The sequence below is a fragment of the Aptenodytes forsteri genome, unplaced genomic scaffold (assembly GCF_000699145.1).
Source record: "Aptenodytes forsteri isolate BGI_AS27 unplaced genomic scaffold, ASM69914v1 Scaffold63, whole genome shotgun sequence".
In the NCBI taxonomy this organism is placed as follows: domain Eukaryota; kingdom Metazoa; phylum Chordata; class Aves; order Sphenisciformes; family Spheniscidae; genus Aptenodytes; species Aptenodytes forsteri.
Genome location: NW_008794709.1, coordinates 857,990 through 869,341, shown reverse-complemented (window position 1 = coordinate 869,341; position 11,352 = coordinate 857,990). Strand labels below are relative to the sequence as shown.

Here is an 11,352-nt window from a genome sequence, read left to right as displayed (position 1 = left end):
GAGGGCAAATATACACTCTCTCCTTGTAGACCTCATAGTAAAAAAATCTCTGTAAACAACATGAGCTTATTTGAACAGACTAGAAGACCAGGCAAAAGCAACCATTCTGCATAACAGTGAATAGCAGCACCCTTTGCAAAGCATCTTTTGCAAGGGCACCTACAGAATTTGGCTATCCTGACCAGAGCTCTGCTAGATTAAACGGGGATAAAAAAGACAGACATCGAGGCAGAGCCCCTTGAGTCTGGAAAGTGGATGGAAATGGGAAGTGGATCCAAAATGTGTTGTACAACATCAGAAAGACCTTCATTACATTACATTACATTATATTATGTTGCATTACATTACATGTGCACACACTTCCATGCTTACAAGTACACATACAGAATCAGTAAATGCTTCAAGTTTTTCCTGATGTACCCTGTTGCACACACACTTTGCAATGCCTGATAATGTAGTTATACAATCACATACTTTTTTATCAAAACAGTGTATTTCTTATTTGCTATGGGGCTGGATTCAATTCTGCGCTTTCCTAAGCTGACGACTTCATTTTGCAACTTTTTTTCAAACCTACTTTCCATGTGTAAGACACAGGTTTAATTAATTTGTAATGTGGACCACCAAAATATTTCCAGTGGAAGTACAAACTGTTCCAAGAATTTCACATATGCAGGTTGTTGTAAAGCACATATGAACTTGCATCCCTTAATCACGTTTCATGGCTCTTCAGATGTTCACGGATCACAGGCTGAAAAAGCAGCTACGATCACAGCTTCATACAGAATCAGCTCACAAAAGCTGTGTTTGGTCACAGGAACAGCACAGAAATGCTTGAGAGAAGAAAAATAAAGGGATGGGGAAGGAAAGGCTGTAGTTTGCTTAGAAAGTTGACCCCTGTGCATGTATAGACATTTTTAGAAATGTTTGTGGAGAAAAATAATTACTCAGCAGAAAGTGATTAGTTCAAAGAATAGATTTTTACTGTATAGTAATATCCAGCCAACTTTCTGACTTGCCTAAAGGGTCAACACCATAACCAGCAATCCATAATCCATTGCCAATTTGGGGCAAAGGATGGCACTCACAGGCACTTCGCTTTTCAGCGAAGTGAAAGATGAAAGGTGAAAGATGTCCTTGTGCTTATGATGAAGCAGACTCGGGGTGAAGTAAAATTAAATTCATAGCCTTAATGCACATTGTTCAGAAGCCACTGGAAAGCACATCATAGAATCATAGAATCACTGAGGTTGGAAAAGACCTCTAAGATCATCGAGTCCAACCGTTGACCCAACACCACCATGCCCACTAAACCATGTCCCTAAGCGCCGCATCTACTCGTCTTTTAAATACCTCCAGGGATGGGGACTCCACCACTTCCCTGGGCAGCCTGTTCCAATGTTTAACCACTCTTTCAGTAAAGTCATTTTTCCTCCACATCACTGCAAAGCATCCGGCTGGGTAAGTACTGAGAATGATGTAATGTTTAGCAGAGACCCAGGAGGAAAAACAGCAGGCCAAGTCTTCAGCAAAAGCCACAAGATTTTACAAAGATAGGGGAGTAAAATTTTTGGGAAAATTATGAAAATATCCTTCTTATGAATACATAAAAGAAACATGGACAAAGGAGCCTCTCTAGAGGTATCAGTGGATTTCACGGTCGTATGCTGTATCTGCATGACTGATACCCTGAAAAACCTCTGGGCTGGTGAAATTAGTCGTGTTCCTCCAAACTCACCTGAGTGACACCAGTTTAGTCTGTCAAGAGGGAAACAGGGATGAATGGACAGCTTTCCTGACTGAGATGCTTTCTTAGAAAAATCTGCCGTAAGATACTGATAAAACCTGTGGGGTCATTTTGAGACCATACGTATCGAAGGGGAGCTGCTGCCATCGCAAAGCAGCCTGCGCGGCATTACCCAGGGTGAACCCACAGCCACGTGGGAAGGGTGGTTTACATTTTCAGTGGACCGAGCCGGGCTGCTGGTGTGACTTGTAACTTGCAGCCACCCTCTCTCTGGTCCCCCGAGGAGCATGCCAGCAGCAGCATCGCGCAGGGTAGGCTCTGCTCAGCCCAGCGATGATCACTCTTTTCAGCAGCATGGGTTCTTTGATCCCTGCTTGCCTTGCCACATAATGAAGTCAGCTGCCTGACGGATGTGCTGGGCAGCCCATGTGTGAGGAAAGAGATGTCTCCCTTGAGGTCAGATGAGACGTACAATCACGAGGGAAGAATCCAGAGGGCACTCTCAAGGCACCTCTCCTGCAGATAAGATCGTGGTTCTTGTTTTGTACTCGCTTATGCTACGCGAGGGATGCTCACTGAAGTGGGTGAGCAAGTTCAGGCTATGAGAAAGTACAGGAGAAGTCCTTACTTCCTCGAGGAGGGAGTTTGGTCCTGCAAAGTACCCAGCACCTCGGATCCTTTGAAGCTCCCAGGCGGTCTGTGCACATTTACATTACCACATTTTCATGAGAAGCTGATGGCCACAGAGTTTAACTCTTTGCAGGGCTGAGCCTTGTTGTTGGTTAAATCACTTGTAAGACATCTCAGCTACTTAGAAATCCTTCCACAGGCAAATACACAACTTAAAGGCCTGCACATTTCTGATAAGAACACGACAGGCACCATTTGCCCAATTTTTCTGTCCACTGTAGTTTGCTGCCTAGTTTGTGAGTATCACTGCTTTATACTCCTGTTAGAAATAAGAGAAGATGAAAATAAGAAGCAAAAGAAAAACAGATCTCTTGCAACAATAGGACTGAAATGAAGATGAGAAAGATGGCAAGAGGAGAAGTTCCAATCCATCAGAACATTCAATGCATGTGGCTACCTTTGCACAAGAAGTTCTTAGGGCACTGGCTAATTTTTCATGATGGACACTTCACCAAGCACTAGGCTGAATTGTTTCTGTGAAAAGAGATGGAGGAAGCAGAGGAAAATGTAAATCCGATATATATGACCAAAATACAGTGCTGCTTTCTTCTTGCCAGACGAGAGGTTGGATTTGTTTCTAGTGACTGGCACATAACATACATTTTTCCTTTAGCTAGAAAAAAGTTAGGTTTAGGGTTGGGGTTTTTTTTATTTCCTTGGGGGGGGGGGAAACACAACAACAACAGTGTGGGCTTGAATTACAGTTGGTGAACTCAGATCATTTCCGCAGACCCCAAAATAGTTGGAGAGGTCATTGAAACCACAAACTCCATGGGGTTCATCTGTTTCTGAATGCAGCTTTCTTGAGCCAGAGGCAATCTGCCCCATTGCTTACCAAAGTGATATTTATCTAATTTGTTACTAGAAAATGCTTGCGGGGAGAAAAAAAAAAAACAACAAACCCCAAACCCAGACCAAGAGCAGCAAAAGCCGCTGGAGCCCTGTGCTAGCATCAGCAAATTGGTGTCCATTTGCCCCCATCACGGCAATATCAGAAAGAACGAAGCCTTTCTGGGTCAAATTCTGCTCTCGTTTTCACTGGCATAAACGATGCCTCTAAAGCTGAGGGAATTGTTGGCTGACCGACTGACCCAGTGGACTTCAGGCAGAATTCAGGTCTCCTTGACCTGATCAGAGCAGAGGAACTTGTCCCAGGCACACCACTAAGACATACCAGCTGATTGTTTAACCATATTGAGAAATAGCAAAATAGGCTTCCCTATCATTTTTCACCTAGCTCAGATTTGATCAGAGATATAAAATAAAGAAAGACACGAACAACCATTCTGGCTACGTTTCCAAAATGTCATTCGCACGATCCTGCCGCTATCTTTGTACTTTATCTGTGGCCCTCTGTCTCTTCGCATACTTACACTCACCATCGCAGCTTCCAAGCATTCTCCTCTAATTAATCAAAAACTCTGTCCTTTTGTTTCCTAGGTCACGAAGGAAGAACAGTAAATTAAATAAAGATATCAACTGAGCATGGAAGCTGGATTTCTATCCAAGGAACCTAATAATAGCACCATGATGCAGGCAAATTCAAAATTGATATGGTTTTATATACACAGAGGCAAACAGTCGAGTGTGAAGAAAGTAAACACCAGATAGCATTCAAACAGCTTTTTATCCAGCTCATTCTGTGTTTGTAAATATAGAAGTGTGTTGTGGTGGCTAAATTTATCCTAATGTAAGGAAACATGAACAAAGAGGCTGGTATTTGGTAACTTCTATAGGCAATATTAGGACATCCTGCATGAATTATTTTGGGGCAGTTCATGATAACATGGTACAGATTAGAGTTGCCATTTCATTCAAACAGCTTTTTATCCAGCTCATTCTGTGTTTGTAAATATAGAAGTGTGTTGTGGTGGCTAAATTTATCCTAATGTAAGGAAACATGAACAAAGAGGCTGGTATTTGGTAACTTCTATAGGCAATATTAGGACATCCTGCATGAATTATTTTGGGGCAGTTCATGATAACATGGTACAGATTAGAGTTGCCATTGCTGGAAAAATTAGGTCAGAATTATGTAGATAAGATGGAAAGAATTTCAGTAGCATTGTAGTATTTTCCTGACTTGAAGCCTGACTCACATGTCAAAGCTTTGTTTTATTGTATACCTTGTTTTGATATATAGTCAAAACAGCCTTTATCCAGAGAAAATAAAAATAAACCAGCTGAGCAAGAAAGAATTACACACAGCATTGGATAAAAATAAGTACAGCAAGCTTAATTTCAGAGAGAAATAGTTGTCTTTTCCTGTGAAACATTCAGAAATGGCCATGCCGAACCCAGGAAAAATCAGGGGAGGGAGATACAATTTGGTAACAGCTCGGGAATGGGGCCTTTCCTTTGCTCTTGATCTGAGCTGGAATTTCAGTCATACGTCAGGTGTATCTTGGGACCATTAGAGTATGGCCACGCCAAAGCGGTGCCCCTCTTCTCTATATGCTTCCCTTTGTCCTTCTCAAATTTCATCCTGGATTAGAAGAACCTCTCACTTAAAAAGGAGATAGATCGTGGCCATGAAAGGTTTACTTTTTAAGAGAAGAAGTGAGATTAGTTCTAGTTAGAAGAATGAGAGGCCTGACTCTGCAGCCTTGCCTCCGCAGTCAGCACAATGTTTCCATTGGCTTCAGGTAGAATATTTTTTCACTCAGGTTGTTTATTATAAGTTAGAATGTACTTTTACACTGCTCTGTGTTCAGTGCCATAAATCCCAGCACATACCATGCCTCTCTTTTTTCACCGGGGGTTCTGGCCTGAGTTATTGAATCTCTTTCTGCCATGGAGCTCGCTTTGAGAAGGAGCAAACCTCTGGGACAGACCCTGGTACTTGTATGTGAGCCAGCCTTAAGATAAAATGCTTCATGTTCCCTTTTGCTTATTCAGTGAGACAAACAGACTGTTAAATTCTGGTTTTCAGTCCAGCTCATTAAAGCAAACCAGGGTAAGATGCAGTTTACGCTCCTATGCCAGAAGGTAAATAGCACCAGGGTAAGATGCAGTTTACGCTCCTATACCAGAAGGTAAATAGTGCAGGGGGAGGGGCAGGGGCACATCCCCTTCTGCCCCCGCTGCGTGCAAACAGGCCCCTGGAGCAGGCTGGGCAGCACGAAAGGGCTTCGGCCACTCTTCCCAAAGCCTGCAAGCCCCTGGCATCAGGGCATCTCACCTTCCTTGTGCTCTTTGCATCGCCGCTCGGGCTCAGTGCTGTGTGGGGCTCTTCTTTACCTCGCATGGCTCTGGGGACCGTGCCTTCCCCAAAAGGCCGGTGGGTGCCCATCACTACACAAAGCTGCAGCATGAGCAAGCAGCGGGGTCAGTTTAAGGGGAAGGAAAGCAGGATGAAAGCCAGCTTTCAAGTCCAGGCATGAGCAGAGCAAACCCTAGAAGGACCAGGTTTATTTTTAGGATGGTCTCTCAAGAATCCCTTAAGCAGCTGGCCAGGAATTTGGGCTACTAAAGCCCACCCACAGCACCATTTAGCCCGGCCACCTACAAAACCCAGATAGCCAGCCTTAATGCTGGCACTGCTGCGGCACTCCTCTGCTCCCAGAATTGCTCCTCTCCTCCCGCTCTCTCCCGGGAGAGGAAACAGAAGCGACTGGGACAGGGATGCTGATGCACGGCAGGGGCACCTCGCAGGGGCACCCTGCGCCACCCGCTTGTCTGCCACTTCGGCTGGGTGAGAGGCAGCACCTCAACTACTTGCTTGTTTATTTTCCCAGCCGAAGGCAACCACCGGCGGGGGAAGAAATGGAAAACCAGGGAGCATTAGTGAGGTCTCTTCACACCTGACAGAGGTCACTGATCCGTGCGCATCCTAAGCAGTTAGCGTGGGCGATGCAGGGATCAAAGGGCGGTTCTGGGGGCTGCATCCTGCCCTGCAGAAGCACAGGGGCTCACGGTGCCTTCCCACTGCCTGGGCCAGGCTCTCCTGTCGGACCCGGGCTGCCAGCACTGCCATCTCTCCTCTGAATTACTGCCCCAAAATGTAGCAGAACAGCCTGAAGGAAACATGATATGGGCTTTATTCAGCCTTATGGTGTTTGGGTGTGAAAAATGCTGCGAACAAATGAATATTGACAAGAAATCCAGAACAATTTCAGAAATTTTTAACGGTGACTGCTGTCAGTGTTAAGTGTCACACACCTTGTATTGTATTTGTTTGTAAAAGTTTATTTTTTAAAAAAACCCAAAACACTCAGTTTTATCCATGGACTAACTTTTGTACTTTTTTTTTCCTATAGGATCAAAGATGATTAAATCCATTTATTTGCTTTAAGCACCTTTCCAGCTATAACCACTTTAAGCCAAAAAGTTTGGAGTCATGCAAAGTTTGACTATTGCTCTAGCTGTTTCCTGGGCTTGGGCCAGGCTCCATTGAGGTCTCCATCTTTAACTTTCGTGGGCTGGGCTGAGACTTTCTGGGATAGCGTGGTAGTAAGTATCATAACACAGCCTAGTCCAATATAGCCCACAAAGCATCCAGCGTGTGCATTTTCTCCTCTACTTCATGTATATCCAACCCCTTATTGGCAATATTTTAATGGTACAGTAAATCCTACATTAGAATCTGTACTATTGGATGAAAAAGACATCAGCCATGTGAAAGTGCTGCTCCAGGATAAATTCATTTGTCCAATTCAAATTTCACCATGAAATTTTGATGAGCAAGCTTGAAGCTAGAACAAGTATTCTCTGTTGTCTCACATCTGGCACAACCTTTCTGTGTTGTGATCTGGCTAATTTGACAGAAAGGCAATCACGTGCACACACTTCATCTAGGTCAGCTTTGTACGTGGGGCAATCTACCTCCGTGATCATGGAGCCACAACCTACAGAAAAGTGGGGCATATGAAAAACAAGCAAATACAGTAATTAAAAATATTTATTTCTGAAGATATTTACCTTGATAGGCATAAAGCATTTCCCAATTTCATACAGAAATAGATAAAACATGCATAGACCAATATGGCCTGCTTCAATGTGTATTCAACATGGTAAATATAATGAAGAACTTGTGTGAATATAAATACAAAACACAAAAAATAAGCACATAAGATTCAACCTGTCAGCAAATTCAACAATGTGAACAAATTCACTGCTCCAAACATTCACCCAATATTAGCCTTTTGACATAATTCAAAACAACCCTTTGTCTCGATGCATTTACGCCAAACGAGGCACTGAATAAACCTCACAACAGCCTCTGGTACATCCCCACTTCAGTGCATTTTTGGTGGCATGTAAGACACAACAACCTCTATTTTTAGAACTTCAGTTAGCCAAATATCCTTGTTATGGGAAACCTAGTAGTGTCCTCTAACTTTTATTTTATGTTGAAGAGTCCTTTGGTATCAAAACCAAAGGACTTTGACTATGCAAACAACCACAGCGCCTAACCCACATTCAGATAACTCTGGTTGTACAAGTAAACTAGACTTCTGAAAAAAGGCAAAGGGTTGCAGCTGATTAGTAAAGGCAATAACAAGGTGTAAAAATACTCTAGCAGGAGTGCAACAAACAGTACGCGAGGTAGACATGTATATATGCAGTAAGTCCTGATTAAAGTAGCACTATGGCTTTCATTTTTGCAGTTTAATCAAAAGGTAGAGTTTTTTGCTTTGAAGTTTGTCCACTCAGATCTTGCTTTCTGTCCTTTCTAAGCACATCTGTGAGGTCTTCCTTGCAAGATGCTTTTGATGTAGACCCTGAAAGCTGCTCAATTGATGGGTAACATTCCAGAAGCAATATTCAAATGTTTCTTCAGAAAGATGGCTTTTCATGTATGCTACCGCGGATTCCCCTTCACCCCCTCTACCCATCCATCTGAATTCCAAAATGATGAAATCCTTTTCTTTTATACCTCCAAATATGGGACTCCATTAGTGTTTTGCTCTGCTGCACAAACACTTGGACAGAGAGGCCCTTCGCCGTCGTGGAATGTTAGAAGTCAAGAGAGAGTTTTGGTGACGCTTTGTCAGCAAGTGTGATGAAGAAAGACTCAGGTGATCTTCCCACTAGGATGCTTTCAGACTTTCCCAGACGCTTTGCCTTTTGTTCGCCCTGTTATGTTTCAGCTTCCGTCCTTTCTGGAGCTCAGCCTTCAGCTTTGCAATACTGAAGGAAGCTTTGATACTGTTACCAATGGCTTCCAGCCTGCAAAAATAAGAAATATACACTTATTGTTACAATAATGAAGATGGATCTCCAGTGCGCAGACATTCACTTTTTGATTAAATAAGCCCCAGTCTAGATTTCTGCCATGGGATCCTCAGTAACTGCTGATTGCTGTACCTCTGTCAGAATTACGCTAACTTAAGCCACTGGATTCAGAATTTAAATGCAAACATTAAAATAAGCTAAAATATTCATTCAAATATAGATGCCCTAGACTTCCTTAAATAGCATGTATCTAATCAAGAGGTCTTCAGCGTTATTCTCTTTGGCTGTTTTGTTTCTTTCAGGTATACCTGGTCCTGGTTCCAATGAATGGGTGCATTTTTCAAGTAAGTAAGCAAGCAAGCCCCATTTTCAAAAATTATTTAAGACATCCAGGGCGTAAGTCTCACTCAAAATCATCAGGCTGTCTGCTCCCATAAGTCCTGTTCTGCTTTTGAAAGTAGCACTAGAGAGTCTTCTTTTGTATGGGCAAACTTCTGTGTGCCATACTTTTACACGGGCACATGGCCGAACACTGAATGCCGGAACTGATATAGCCGTACTAACAGTCAGCTTCAAAGCTGACTTCACCTCTGTGGGGTTCGTAGCTGCACCAAGTCCAATGCGTGCATCTCTGAACCGCACTGTGGAGTGATACTGCTGCCTACTGCCACTCAACTTACTATGCACAGACCTCAAAAGGCAGTCCTGAAATTTACTCCTAATCTCAAATATTAAATTGGGCTCAAATATTAATTTAGTCTTCATTTTCCCTTTCCTCAAACTTTTTGCAGTCATTTCCATCACTAGCATCCTGTACTCCTTTTACACAGGTTTGTCAGGCAATGTAAGAGATAAGGCAGGTAGAAATCCGCCTCCTGCATTCTAAAAAGCCAGCCACACCAGTCAGAAGAAACAATATATTCAAAATCTGGATAGATCAATAATCTTTTTTTCCCCTCCAGTAAAATGGAGTAAAGTATCTAAGAAAAGGCATTCTGATTCAGTTTCATATTAGAATAGTTGGGACAATATTTTTAAGTAGTTAAGATAGTGCATGAACACACTAAAATGACAGGCTCTATTTATTTCTGTCAGAATTTCACGATTTCATACTCTTCTGAAGCTTGGTGTATCTTTAGGCCTACAACTAAGCCTGCTTCCTCTAAGCAAATGGAGGATGCTAGGCAGAGCTCAGCACCCGTGTCTTCACAAGCTAAAAACCCACTGCATGAAGAAAAGCCCTTAAGACATCCTCACCGATTCCTCTGTAGCTCTCAAGCTGAAATCACCAGCTAAGCCCACGCTGACCCAAAGGCAGGTGAACTGTGCTCTCTATTGCTACGCCAGGGAACTACAACAGGATGAGAAGAAACTCACCGCTTCATTTTCTTGCTGTCAACAAGCTGTCGGTTCATGCATTTGGGTCCAATGCAACTGCCAGCTTTGTCATGGCGACGCGAGGTTTTCTCCACTGTGGACTGAGCCCTGTTAAAAGTGAAAAGGTGCTGCTGTTAAAAAAACCCCCAGGTCTGCAGTCCACAAGGTGAGGCATCTCATCAACCACTTCTCAAGGCATGTAATAAGCGATCTTTCTGGGCCAAACCACAGTATGTATTATAGCAGTGTGAGCACTCAGGTAGGAGGCAAGGCTTTGGGGAGATCATTCACTCAGCAGTTGCCAAAATGAGTAAGTGTACCACAATCCATCCCTTTTACATGCACTGCCTTTTAAAGGGTAGCAACAATAGACGCACCAGAGATCTTTTCCTGTCTGGCAGAAGTTCAGACATTTCTTGTCCTTCTGGTTGGCGCATCGGCATCTGCTGCTAGGTTCAGCGAGCATCTCTGGCACCATGTCCTTCAGCGATCTTCTGGATCGAGAAGGGCCTCCGAGACCATACGGAACTGTCTTCCTATGATCAAAGAGACAACATGAAAGTCATTCAAATAATTCTGTGGCTTCAGAACAGCGGGGTATTTTGGGCAATCTTATCAATGGGATTGATTGCATGAGTAAAGGCTGTGGGATTGGGAATGCCTCGCTGGTCATAGTTTCCATGCAAATGCTTCTGATGATCCTGCAACATATTCATTAGCATGGCTACTCACATTAAAAGGCTAATGACCTTTTAATTGTGATTTCATAAGGCTGCTGTGCCTCCCTGTGCGATAGAAAGCAATAAAACCTCATCTCTCTGAACTCTGGTAACTGCCAACACCGAAAGAAGCAATAAAAGTGAGGAAGAGATCCTCGGTGCCCAGAGGAAACCCAGCACCAGAACAAATCACCAGAGTCAGTGTTTGCAGCATTAGGTGAGGCTCTGGCTCACTACTTTTTGGTGAGGAGAGCGTAGAAATGGACACTGTACATAACCCTATTAACACGTGGGATGTGTTAATTTGCAGCACAGAGCAGCAAGAGGTGGCAAGGAGCCACCCCGTGTCAAAGTAAGCCTTCTAGCCTCCTAACTTGTTGGAAAGAAAAACGGTCAGACAAATTCAGGCTGGCAAAATCATACTTTTGGCATTTTGTCCGCTTCTGATTCATAGTGAAAAGTATCCCGCAGCCTTTGCTGAGCGGCACGCAAAGGAAATACTCCTGACCAGACTTTAGGAACGCAGGTGTGTTAAGGCTATTAGGGCTATCTCCTCAAACTAGGTTGTCAAATCCTGCTTGCTTTCTCCCAGTGAACATTCTCGCTGGGGGGGGGCGGGAAGCAATAGGAGAGACCGTGCAA

The 11,352-nt window shown here is 43.5% G+C and overlaps 1 protein-coding gene across 1 annotated transcript; it reads right to left on the bottom strand.

Moving 5' to 3' along the window:
• Nucleotides 1-7,319: 7,319 nt before the first annotated feature.
• Nucleotides 7,320-11,162, bottom strand: EDN1 (endothelin 1). Its single transcript, XM_009273732.2, has 4 exons — nt 11,134-11,162; nt 10,369-10,527; nt 9,992-10,099; nt 7,320-8,608 (listed from the first exon to the last, which is right to left on the bottom strand). The coding sequence occupies exons 1-4, from the start codon at nt 11,160-11,162 to the stop codon at nt 8,470-8,472; spliced, it is 435 nt and encodes a 144-aa protein (XP_009272007.1). The 3' UTR covers nt 7,320-8,469.
• Between the last annotated feature and the right edge of the window lie 190 nt (nt 11,163-11,352).